We start from the raw sequence: 13241 nt of genomic DNA on the forward strand, positions 1-13241 counted from the left end.
GTTGAACTTCACAATCTCTTTGGATTTATATTTTTGTACAATTTGCATATCCAACCTAATGTAAAAAGTGCATGCATACATTGTCCTCTTTAAATATTAAAGCATCGGGAATTTCCCAGATCTACTTCGACAAAAGAAATGGCCTACTTTTATTTACAATATTTTGTCTAAATAATGTATGGATATAATTATGGTTTCATGGACTTCCGATTGTTCTATACCTTCCACATATGTAACTCTACACTTATACAGAGTGAATTTATTAGAATTATTACAGAGCTTTAAATGCAACCACAATCAATTCAGGAAACAGATTTATTTACTCATGTTCATGGGAGGAAAATCTACATAAAAACATTCATGAAAGCATACCAGCTATGTCATACTTGGATTATTATACTAAATCCCATTTATTAGAACTCATTGTGAAACAATGGGAAACCATGAAATGTAATTTGAATACAAATATTGGTCCCTGCGGGGTCTCAACAGTCATAAAAATATAGGAAAACAGAGCTTTATTTAATATTGGAGCTGCTAATGTGTAAAGTTGTTTTTCTGAAGCTGGTCTTACCCTTTCATTTACAGCCTTGAAGATTTTAGTGTAAACTCTTTCTTTGCTGAGAGCTTCCACATTTCATTTGAGCCTAATGACGACCAGCAAGGAAAGTGATATCATTGACCACATTTTCTATATGGAGGAAGGTTTAGAACCACTTGTTCACTTTTTTCCTCCCACACAGGCACCAGTTGGGCTTTCTAGTAAACATACAAATAAGAATAGTAAGAATTTTGAATGTCGGGTCCGTATTTGTTTAGGCAAGTGTATAGTTATACATTATTTTGGTGATTTAAATTTTATTCATGTAAGGTAAATAAGGAAATATTAAATAGTTTAAAGTTATTTTTATAGGACAATACTATTTCATAGGCTAACATAAAATCAAGCTGCTAAATTTTACAATTTTTCTGTCCAGCAGTTTATCTATATAACTGCCCTGAGTAGATGCTAATGCTGCTTAGCAAACGGCCCTTAGAATTTAAATAGAATTCAGTAAAGCTACTCAAAAGATAGAACAATTCTTCTCAGGCATGTGTAATTTTAATTAAAAGAAGATAGGAGTCTTTCACTGGTTAAATATTATCTGCTTATTTACGTTTCGTACTTCATATAAATGGGGTTATTAAGGAGTTTTAACTGTGCTTGTTAATATGCATTGGAGTCCATATGAATTTTTTAAATTTTTATTTCTTGGTCAAAAGGCAGGATTTTTAAGAGTAAAACATTGTGTCTATTGCAGACTTGAAATAATACCTTTTAGAAAAGTGTAGATTGTCCCATGTGTAACTGAGTTTTGTGCAATCTCTCAGAATCTCAGTTTATGTAAAGAAGCCTGTATTTCAAATCTGTTGCTCTACTTTGCTGATTGTAGTACATTTCAAAATTGTACAAATGTGTAAAATTTGTGCTTGTGGGAGCTGCTGCTCTGAGTAGCCGTGCTTCCCTTAATTTAATCCTAGCAATTCTCAAGCTATCGCGTGCCCCATTCATGAAAGGATACTTCGCTGGGATGATGTAGCCGAAACAGATTGGCTCTAAAGCCTCCTTGTGTAGCGCTTCCCTTAAAATTATATTAATTTATAATATATACTGAGTGATAGCTTTACAAAAAAAAACAAATTGATGAATTGGTCTTTATGAAAATGACTCTTTACAGTAAGTAAAAAAGGGTTATCACAGTTTTGGTAAAACTTGCATGAGTTCGTATTGAAAAAAAAAACACCTTTCACATGTTCTCAATGACCTTGACACTGGCGTGCTCTAGAGGCACCCTCAGTTGTATGCTCTGAAGCAGTAGACGCCATACAGCTTATGCTTTTTGTCTGGGAAACCCACAAAGCGCACGGCAGCCTCAGTAGGACTGCAGCGCCTTCTTGGCCTAGAGATGGGGTAGCGGACACTGCCATCCGCCAACCAGCCCGCATCACAGCGGTCGTATCCCAGAAGTTTCCAGGCAGCGAAGATCTGGCCCACTTTGGCAATCTGAGCACCATCGTTGAGACAAGCCTGCACCGCTTCATCATAGGTCAGCTTGGTGGGGTGGATCAGATAGTAAAAACGGCCTGTGGAGGAGGAGAGAGAGAGAGCGCGTCAAAGGCCTGTCTGCCACTGCGCCATACAGAGACGGAAGGAGCCCAAACGGAAGCGTTTCTCGAGGAAGGGGGATAGAGAGCAATGTCTATAAAGCTCTGGGAACACAGGATTGTCACTTTAATGTAGTGCCCCTCAGTCATTTGCTGTTAAATTAACTTATTCCTTGCCCCTTAATATGTGTTCAGACAAGCCCTTTTATAGCTTGAAAACAGAAAAGGGAAATGACAGTTGCAGTTTCTGTGAGCTAATTAGTGACTCAAAGGGCCCTTCTGTAGCACTAGAGCGAGAATTCCATGTTAAAAGCAAGAGCTATTTAAATTCTAGCTGTAGCAAGACTGAGCCCCAGCACAAGTTTCTGGAGAGGCAAAATTTGAATGTGAAAAGATCAAAACACATTCCTGACATAAAAGTCCATTTAAAAAAACTCAAAAGCCCTCAAGTCCTTTTCATTACAGGTATCAATAAGACATTATTCTTATTCAGAGACTACAGTATGAAAATGCAAAAAATACAGGAAGTCACTTGCCATAAATAATACGGACTCAGAATGAGAATCCAGTCTGTTCACCTACTAGCAAAGAAAATGAATTATTTTTTTCAACTTGTCTCCGTGGGAGCCCTGACACCTAACCATATCTTGATTTCACAAGAAAGAGCAAGTTAGTCTCCACCACTTACTGAGTAAAGTTCATTACTGAGATGCCTTCAATGTGTATTAAATATGCATACAAAGTGTGAAGTAACACCGACTGACTGTGGTGAAACAATGAAGATTATCTTAGACTTTTAGTTTCAGGTAGCATAAAGTCACACTCTTTTATCTGATTACCCTTTGCAATGTGATGTCTTCTTGCCCTCCATTACCTACAGATTATTGAAGAATAAATTAATGCTTGCCAATTCTTCCGTGACTAAGACCATGCGATTTGGAGGGAAGGTAGAGGCCACGGCAACATTAGCTACAAGGTTCGTTCTGTCATCCACACCAGAGGTCCCCAAACTGGAGCACAAGAGTCCGCTGGAGTTTTGTTAGAACACAGCCACACCCATCCGTGTAGAATTGTCTATGGCTGTTTTGTGTTACAGTGTACAAAACCACATTGAGTGGTTGCAACAGAGACCCTGTGGCCCACAAAACCAAAAATATCTGGCCCTTCACAGAAAGTTTGTTGATCCCTGATCCCTTGCTATTTTTCCTAAACCATGCCATCAGGGAGCAAAAATATAAAATGATGGGGCCAGTGTTGGCTTTATGGATGTGTGACCTGTACAGTTACACAGGGCCCCATGCTTGCTTTAACCTACTGCTGTCACCATCTTAAAATTCTTAATTTTTGTATGAGGAGCCCACATTTTCATTTTGCACTGGGCCCCACAAATTACGTAGCTGGCTCTGGATGGAGCAAGACAGGGCTGGGGGTTACACGGAAGGCAATCAGCAACACCGAGGCAACCTGATCTCTCTTCTTCTGCTTTCACCTCCAGTGTTACTGCTACTTAATTTTTCTTGCCAAGTTCTCTTTACTCTGAGCTCTCTCCTGATGGTGCGCTTTGCTGATCAACCCTGAACATAACTGGCTTTGTAATTTAGAGAAGGAGAGTATGACTCGGAAGCTACCTTCACTTCATTAAGAGCTCTGTATCCCAGGGCACGCATCTCTTTTGCGCACAGGGGCAGCAGCATCTTTGTCAATAAGAAAGAGAACCCTTACAGTTTAAACTACTTTATGATAATCTGATGCAATAAAACCTAAGAATAGTGGAAATAAGCATTTTTGCTTGCCCTGCGTGAATATTTTAAAAAACTATGACAGTAAAGAACTTTACATGTTCAAACGGGAACAGTGCATCAAAACCATGTTCTTTTCTAATTGGTAAGATTAAAAGTTGAGCGTGGCGTCATAGTATGCATTGGTCCCCGGGATAGGAAAGAAGGCAGTACAGTTAATAGCTTACCATTGAAGTTAGATGTGAAACAGAAAACATCGTATCGGCTTTTATCTTTGTCCCAAAACCCGTAGTTCCTGACACCGGGCACCGTGTTCTGGCCTCCACAGGGTTCCCTGGGCTTTGTGATGGGATATTGCACAGACCCGTCACTGAGCCAGCCGGCGTTGCACCAATCCAGCCCGCCCCGCCAGGCGTCGTACAGCTGGTCAAAGGAGGCAATCACAGCATCCTGGTCCAGACAAGCCTGCTGTGCCTCGTGAAAATTGAGATTGTAGCGCCCCAGTCGTGGGAAGTAAGGGAACACCACACCTGTCCAAAGGAGAGGCCAAGGGATTAGTGGTACAAAAAGGAACAACTCTGAGCAAATGCCCCTTGACTGGTGAAAACCTAATAGAATCTCCATCCAATGAAGTTGCAGTTTTTGATCAACCTGAAATGGTTTCTCACGGTCCCTTTTCCTCATCAACAGTGTCTCAGCTCTGAGCATGTCATAGTCAGCTATGCGGTTTCATAACTTCGGTGATTTTACCCTTTTGCTAAGAGCTCAACCCAAGCCTTAAAATTCTCTTTGCTGGAATGATTCATCCACAGGTTATGTTTTTCAAATAGCCCCCCTTGAGAATTTACCTTCTGCTACTAGTCACTAATCTTAAAAGGGATTTCTACTGAGTCCTTTTCAGCTGGGAAAAAGTCGATATTGAATACTAATAGTGGTAGAGGGTATAGAAACAGTGCTCAGAGAGAAGGTATTTTGTTTTTTCCATGTTTTTCTTAGTAATCTTTCTTATGTAATTAGTAATTTGCTTAATATAGCTTTTTAAATGTATGAACAAACACGGTAATAAATGATTCAAATGTAGATATATACTTGCTTTTACACATGTTTCTGAAAACTTACAGAGAAGAAATTTTCATTTAGGAGGTTTCTTATTTGGAGAAACTCTAAAGTGAGTTTACATGTCTAGCAAAAACCTAATTAAGCACCCATACTTCATATTAATAAGATAATTCTTTCCAGTGTAGCACAACTTCCAAAGAGAGTATCCTGACTTTATCCTTTTTTTTTCTATGTTTATTTATTTTTGAGAGAGAGAGAGAACGCGCCCACGCGCGGGGGAGGGGCAGAGATAGAGAGAGAGGCAAAATCTGAAGCAGGCTTCAGATTGTGAGTTGTCAGCACAGAGCCCAACATGGGGCTCGAACTCTTGAACGGTGAAATCAGGACCTGAGCCGAAGTCAGACGCTCAACCAGCTGAGCCACCCAGGCTCCCTGTGACTCTTATCCATTTCAACTTTTAGTGTAGCCCTTAATCTTATTTTATTTTTTCTGTCCTTGAATGGTGCAGCTAAAATGAAAGGTTTCATTTAAAAATATTTCTATTACTATTTTTCAGCTTTCATATTCGTATATTGAACATTGAAACTAGCTTTTAAAAACATTCTTTATTGCAAATAGAAAAACAGAAAAACCTTCCCAAAACTTGTCCTATACAAGGTAGATACAGAATAAACATCTTTTGAGTTAATGCCAAAGAATTAAGTAAAATATTTGAGAATGCAAAAGCACTTAACAAAAGTGAACAGTGTGACTTCGGCACTTGACTTTGCCTGGGAAGATGCAATTACTTTTCAAAAGCATTCTTTTTGGTCAGATCATCACTAGCGGTCATTGAACCCTCTCATAACTTTCTGTACAATTTCCTTAAAGGATAAGAATCACATCACAAGGAAGCAAAGTTGTATCATTTGCCGGACTTTAAGAAAGACCACTGCATCAAAATGTCTCCCCATACAAGACTGTTAATTTATAAACATTAAAAAAAGGGGGTGCACCTGGGTGGCTCAGTCAGTCGAGCATTGGACTTTGGCTCAGGTCATGATCTCATGGTTCATGAGTTCAAGCCCCACATCAAGCTCATTGCTGTAAGCACAGAGCCCTCTGTCCCCCTCTCTCTGCCCCTTCCCCACTCATTCTCTCTCTCTCTCTCTCTCTCTCAAAAATAAACATTATAAATAAATAAATAAATAAATAAATAAATAAATAAATGACTATTAATTTAGAGTGGTTATTCAAGGCCTTGCCTTGGATTTTTTACTATAATTAGAAATGATTAATACTTGAGCATGTGGAATATGAAAAATTGTCCCACTGACACAGTAATTGGTAGGTTATATCACAAGTGCTATTTTATGAGACCGTAGACCCTATTCAAGATGAATCTACAATTGACTAATAGTGTAACCAGGACACAGGAAATGTTTTCTTTTATAAGTTGTCCTGGAAGACTCTACAAGAAGAAATTTCAATAGCCTAAATCAAGTCCTGTCCACCCAGGGCCTCTGCAGGACACGTTTGTCCCTCTAGGGCAGTCCAGCTGGCAGTCTTCACTGGAGGCAGAGATCCAGGAAGGCTTCCTGATCTCATCCTGCCTTCTCAGGTTCTTGGCTGAGGGATCTGTAAGCTGAATCAGAGCCAAAAGGAAGGAGGAAAAGACTCTGTCAGTTACCACTGCCCCCTGCAGTGATGGGGGTGGAGGGGAGTCTGAGATGGTTCTATCTAAGAAGACCTATTTCCAGGCATCCAGCTAAGAACCCCAGTTAGTGCTGGAAGGATCTGCTGTAGCCCTGCCTGTCCCCTCATGCCTTTCGTCCTCTTTGCTCAGAACTCCAGCAATGCCAATGAAAAGAGAAATAATTAATTTATCCAGTAGAGATTTCCTTGGCAGCCAGACCCCAAGTGAAAGGAAAATCTCAAAGTGTTTCAATCTGGAGAAAGAAACCATTTGGGTTGGATTTTGTTTCCCAGATGTCTCAAGATGGAAATAGTGGAGAATGTAGGATATTTTATTTTGTAATAATTTTAAAGACCTAGATAACCTTTCTGGTTTAAACTCACTGTGGTATATTTGGTGGACTATCATGGACATTAGGAAAAAATTTTCTTTAGTGGTTATTCTTGATTAACGATTGAATGTTACTGAAACATGATTGATTCAGTTCCAAATTTAGTGTACTGTATTTTTATTTAAGTTCTTTTCAAATTTAACATAACTTCATGCAACCCCTTCTTAAAATCAAAGTGAAACCCTATATGACAACTTTATTATTTTTTAATTGTAGGAATAATTGGTCAACTTATTGTATACCAACTCAAAAGATTTACTTGAATTTTAATGTTTGATGATTATGGAAACAATACATTCCAGGCAAATCAGGGTCATTTTCTATGTCTTAGCCAAAGTGGTAGAAGTTTCACTGTATTGAGCACATTGGGTGCACACATTTCAATAATCTTGATTCTTACAAGCAGGGGCATTTCTGAAACTACATGTTTGTTAGCATTTTATTTATTTACTTGTTTTGCTTCCATCGAGTTAATATTTTAATATCTAAGACTGTAATTGTAGAAACCTTGGCTCTGTGGAAAAATGTGTAATTCCTACAGCTGAATTATGGAGCAAATGGTTATTGCTTTCATCCAGCATTACAAAAATAAGAAAAGTTACACTTAGGTGACACCAAGGGTGTGTGATTATTTTCCACGTATGATTATTTTATAGTTCTATGTCAAAATGTTATCAAAAACCATATCTTTTCCCATGAAGGGCTGGTATGTATCACGACAAAGGAGATTAATAAGAATGATATATTGTATGGAAAAGAATAATGTCAAATGACGTGAGAAGTTCAGTTAGTCGAAGTATGTTTTGAAAACACATTCCTTAATATTTATAATTTTGCAGTCCAGTTCACCCTAGTTGTTGGTAAATAACAATTTGTTAGACACATAAGATGTTCATACCATGGCCCATATGAAAGCTAATGTAAATTTCAGTAACTTTATAAAGTAAATATATTTAGTAATAAAAAGACAGAAATCATGGAGTATAATTTTACTGTCTTCAGTGCCTATTAGTTCTGTACACATCCTGTACACATACATATCTGAAATTATTTTTCTATTTGTAAAAGTTCTCATACTATATTTTTGTATATTTGGAGCTGTTGTCACCAGTGGAAAACCAATACAGTGGAAGGTCGGAAGCACAAACATCATGTTCTTTTTCGTATCTTTATATATGTGTTGATTGCTGAGATGATTTCTGCAGACCCAGCTATTCATTAATTTCTGGTGACATGAATTTCTTCATTATATTGACATGAGGCTATTCTCTTGTTGGGTGCTGTTTTGGGCATGGTGGGTAATCGGGAGTAATCAGAGGGCATTACCCTACCCAAGATTCTATATGAAGAAATTGTTTGCACGGCTAACTCCAATTTATATGTAGTTCAGTCTCTCAAAAAAATGTATAATTTTTTTTTATCAGTGTGATTCAAAAAGTTCATAAGTCACAACTAAGAGCAAGGCACTGTACTCGGTTCTCTAGGATACAGGTTTGGGGTGTGCCTGTTACTGAAGACAGCTCATGATTTGATATGCAATTTGAATCCAAGACAGAATAAAATCTTGGAACATAAATACAAAGCATATAATTTGGACATCTTGAAGAAGAACGATTTTTTCCTAATTAGAAAAATTCTTTGGAGAACATAGCATTTAGTCTCTAATAAAGGGCCAATATAATTTAAGACGTTGTTACAATTACAGTTGAAAAGGCAGCATAGTCATGACATTTAAAATGATATTAGTTTTTGGTGCTCTTATTTATGCACATGAGAACATTGACAAGGAGCTTGAGTGAAAGCTGCCTGATTGGTAGATGGTCACATTAAGAATGTAAATGATAATGAAAAAAAGTCAAAAACTGGGGTGGAGCTAGTAAGTGATAACTGCAAGCTTGCGTTTGCACATGCAGTTTATTTGAGCCTTTAAAACACACCTTGCTCCTCTATCCCAGACTATGTGGAAACTATCAAGTCACTTTCAGGCAGCAAGCAAGCTCCTGAAATTTTATTCTCCAAGGGTTAGCTTAAATTTTTTGTGTGCAATTGCATTTTAAAATTTGTGTCCTTATCTCTTCTTGCAGCAGGTATAGATACAATAATATGCTTTCTGAGTTTTTCTTGAAAAAGATTCAGTAGAAATAGGGTTATATAAAGCAAGATAAAATGAGATGCCATTATCATAATTTCTGAAGCTGGACAGTAGTATATGGGGGGGTCAGTCTTTCTACTTTTCCAAATATTTGAAATTGGCTATTATAAAAATTTGTATCCCACCCTATTACTGAGCTTAGAGCCCTAAACCAGTCCAGGTGGATGCCGACTGTCTATGGCATCTGGTGTTCACATGTTTACCTTTCAGGAGTTTCTCTCTCATACCCACAATGCCCTCTCCCTTGCTTTTTCACACTCTCTACCCTTTGGAAGGACCCTTTCATCTTTCATGGTCCAAATCAAGTGTTGCTTCCTACTTTCCATGGCCCCTGCATGGCAGGCATATTTTGTTTTCTGTATTTAAAAGTTTAAACCCATTTTATCTAACATTCAATCACTTGTAAACTATTTACTGAGCGCTAATTTTATTCTTGGCACTTGATTGCCCTCAAGTAGATTGTAGTTAGCAAGTGGAGACAAGCAAGTTTACAAATATTTACAAGACAAAATGTGATGAGAGCTAAATGGAAAGCTGTGTAAGGTGCTGTGAAAACATCACAGCTTAGGAGAGGAGGCAGAAGGTACAAGATAGAACTCTGATCTTATTCTTTGAAGATTTGTATTTTCTTCACTTGTTTGGAAATGGATTCATGTATATGAGACTAAATGTTAAAATGTTAGCTTTTTCAAGGCAGGTCCGCTGGTTACTGATGGCTCCTACCCTTTCTGCAGCACACAAGAAAGATGGAAAAACACTACCTGCAGTGAGGGGAATTTTAACAGCTACCATGAGTACACCAATTAATGCAGTATGACCAAAAGATAGTTTGTCGGTTATCCCCCAAATAACTCTGGGACCTTTAGGAATCCTCTCAAGCTGGGAGCTGCCAAAGACTGCTGTCTTTTTGAAGCCTCTGGTCTTCTCTCCAACAAAGAATTTCTCCTTCCCGTGAATCCCTGGATCATAGTGGATAAAGGCATAGGCTTCTTCCAATGTCTTGGTATCAAATTCTAATTCTAGCTCTTACCACTGGCCGTGTTACCTTAGAAAAGGAGTTTTCCCTAAGTCTCATCTCTCAAGTGGGATTACTGCAAGTGGGCAAAATACATAGTGAGCACGATTATAGCAACTGGTTTGTACCCACTTACTTTACCAAATTCTACCTGATTTCATTTATTTATTTTAACTGAAGTGTAGTTGACCTACAAAATTATAACTTCTGCCTTATTTTAAAATACTTACTTTGTAAAGTATATTGGGATCTTTAATGGCCTGTGAGACTTTTGAATTAAAAGAACTAAGACTTGGAAATCTTTATATCTCCTGGCACCAAAACAGTCCTTGGAAAAATATTTATCAGTTAAATTGGTTTCTTGGACACATTTACTTGGCTCGTATGCTTATGGGTTATATGGTATGGAAGTGTTCCAATAGGGCGGAAAGCATGATGATTTGGGATGGTGCAGGGCCTAGGCAGGAAAAAATTATTCTTCTTATAGTTCCTTTTCAGCACCTTTAATTATGTCTTGAATACAGTCTCAGCTTGACCTTAGAGTGCCTCATCCTCTAACACATGAATCTCCTTTTCAGACAAGGGTAAAGCAGGTTTCATGCTCAAAGCTATTAGCACACAGGTATCCAGGTGGAAGATAGAAGTATCTTATATTAGTTGTATTTATTTTTATGGTGTCCTTCTATTTCTGGTGAGTTATATGGATTTCTATTCACTTAAAATTTCATTTTAAAATAAATGTGGGGAGACAGTAAATATGGTATGTGAATTACTTGGGTTTAGGAAATACATGGTATAGAAATAGAATTTTAGAAGAAAAAGTAACTCGATGGGTAGTAACAGTTCAACCTATTATTCGTAGAAAAGGAAGCCAGGTACAGTAAGTATAAATAACTTTCCCCAGTTATAAAACTCATACTGCCAGAGCTGCGACTAACCTAAGAGTCTTGGGACTACTAGCTCAAGGCTCCATCCACTGTCTGATGCCCCTTTGATAAAAGAAATTGGCTGTCAATTCATATTTGATGGTTAACAGTCTTCTCTAAGCCAATCACTTCTTTTATCTTGAAAAATGCTAATGTTTATGGATATTAATGTAAATCAATAAAAACTGAAAGTACAAGGTGACATATAATCAGGAGCCAAGAAGTACAACTAAAACACACAAGAGAAGGTCACAAAAATGTACTTTATGATACTGTGCAATTTATTAGATACATAAAGCTAATAAATCTCCATACGTGTGATGGGATTCTATGGGATTCAGAAGGTCACATCTTCAGTGATGTGTTAATGAACCAACACACGTGTGGAAAAGGCACAAATCTGTCCTAGGATGTGAAAGGAGCTTCTAACAAACATATACATATAGTTTATGTGCCTGAGGAAGGAAAGTATTCCAACAATATAGCCATTAGTCATCCTTTAGTGTAAAGAAACACTGAAATTCATGAATATGAGATACTTTGAGATATGAGAAACAGAGAGGAGTTTCCCTGTTAGTGGGGCATATAGACGGTGGGCTTTGGGTAGAGGGGAGGTGGGATGGCGAGGACACTTTTTATTGTTTAGCATTCTTCACATTTTGGTTTTTAAAATTTCTGAATAGATTGCCTATTTAAGAAATAAAATTCCTCCAGAATGCCTTGAGTACGTGGTATTCGGTGTCTAAAAGAGTCTGGACCATTAAAAATGTTTACTTCTTTAGTTATTTATTTAAGTAAATCTGGAGGGCACTTTTTTGTTAAATTAAGTTTTCAGTTAGTTGATAGAACACAATTACATGTATTTTAGCTAGCAGATGTCCTTCACAAAAGTTGGCATTATTTGAAACTGAGATAATTTTAGAAGCATAATAAAAATGCATTCAATCTGAATTTCTCAATAACTATGTAATGAGATTTAAATTTTGAATAGCATAAGGCAGTTTCCAAGTATTGTTAATTCAGTTCCACTGCACGTTTCTCCTACTTGCAAATAGCTTCACTTTTACGTATAACCATTGTGTGTACATTTCAAACATGAAAGCTGGAATCAGTGACAGACTGCAAAACACAAAAGAGCAGAAGCATTCCATTCATGGGCTTTTGAGTTCTCACATTATCACTGTGGTAACCACTAGACGTTACTCATCATGAAAAATGATTAATTATCATTTCCAAGCTTAACATGATTTACAGTACCTACCTTGCAAATCTAATGCTACCACAGCAGTATCATCTTCTAATCCTTCAATCACCTCACACTTATATCTCCCATAATCCTCCAGGGTGAGGTCTGCGATCACCAGAGAAGCATCATTATCACTGCCTCCCTTCAGAAACACTCTGCCCTGGTAGCCTGCATAGGCTTTCTTGTGATATCCCATGGAAACAAAAACGTCCACTTCCTTGAGGTAATCTGAAGTTAGCTTGGTCCACTTGATTCGGATTTTGTGGGTTCCTGAGCCAAATGCTGTAGGGTCTCGATAAAATTTACATGGCAGTGTAACATTGCCACCTCTATGTGAGAACACCTTGGTTTGTTCTGCTTCTACGAGTAGACGGGGGCCATTTTCTGCTATTAAAAAAAAAAAAAAAGAAAGAAAAGAAAAGAACCATTAAAATGCTTGTAGACTTTTTAAAAAAAATAAAATGAAATATGCTATCTATATATCTATACAGGGTATCTGACAAAGCTTCTCTGCATTCTTGAACACAATCTTTTTTGAAGCACATAGAAAGGTACCTCTAATACCTAGAGGGCATCTATAAGGGAGTCATGCATTTGAAACCACTGAAAAAAAGAAGGGTGTTAGTTATACTAATTGAGAAGTATTGAATAGAAAACTCCACAGTCATCAAAATTTGATAATTTAATAGCAAATTCCATTTACTTTTCTCTACATTTCAATATCAAAAATGTAGAAACAAGACCAAGAGAAATGGCATAGTTCCATGACTAATTTCATCAATATAAACCAAAACATCTCAAGATTTCAAACAAAACACCTAAGATTTCTAATATAATAAATCTCTATTTTATTTATGGGAAGAATATAAAACTACATGATCAGTTTTCATTGC

The 13241-nt window shown here is 37.4% G+C and overlaps 1 protein-coding gene across 5 annotated transcripts in view; it reads right to left on the reverse strand.

Moving 5' to 3' along the window:
* Positions 1-301: 301 nt before the first annotated feature.
* The window catches only part of HAPLN1 (hyaluronan and proteoglycan link protein 1), a 70557-nt gene continuing 57617 nt past the window's right edge, over positions 302-13241 (reverse strand). For 3 of the 5 annotated variants that reach the window (XM_015074919.3, XM_015074921.3, XM_015074920.3), the window contains exons 3-5: positions 12364-12735; positions 4112-4414; positions 302-2124 (exon numbers count right to left, since the gene is read on the reverse strand). In XM_015074919.3, coding sequence (XP_014930405.1) covers positions 1835-2124; positions 4112-4414; positions 12364-12735 — 965 coding nt within the window. In that variant the 3' untranslated portion in view covers positions 302-1834. The remainder of the gene's footprint in view (positions 2125-4111; positions 4415-12363; positions 12736-13241) is intronic. The other 2 variants (XM_027038818.2, XM_053224645.1) reach the window with 1 other exon arrangement.

The sequence above is a fragment of the Acinonyx jubatus genome, chromosome A1, assembly GCF_027475565.1.
Source record: "Acinonyx jubatus isolate Ajub_Pintada_27869175 chromosome A1, VMU_Ajub_asm_v1.0, whole genome shotgun sequence".
Classification (NCBI taxonomy): Eukaryota; Metazoa; Chordata; class Mammalia; order Carnivora; family Felidae; genus Acinonyx; species Acinonyx jubatus.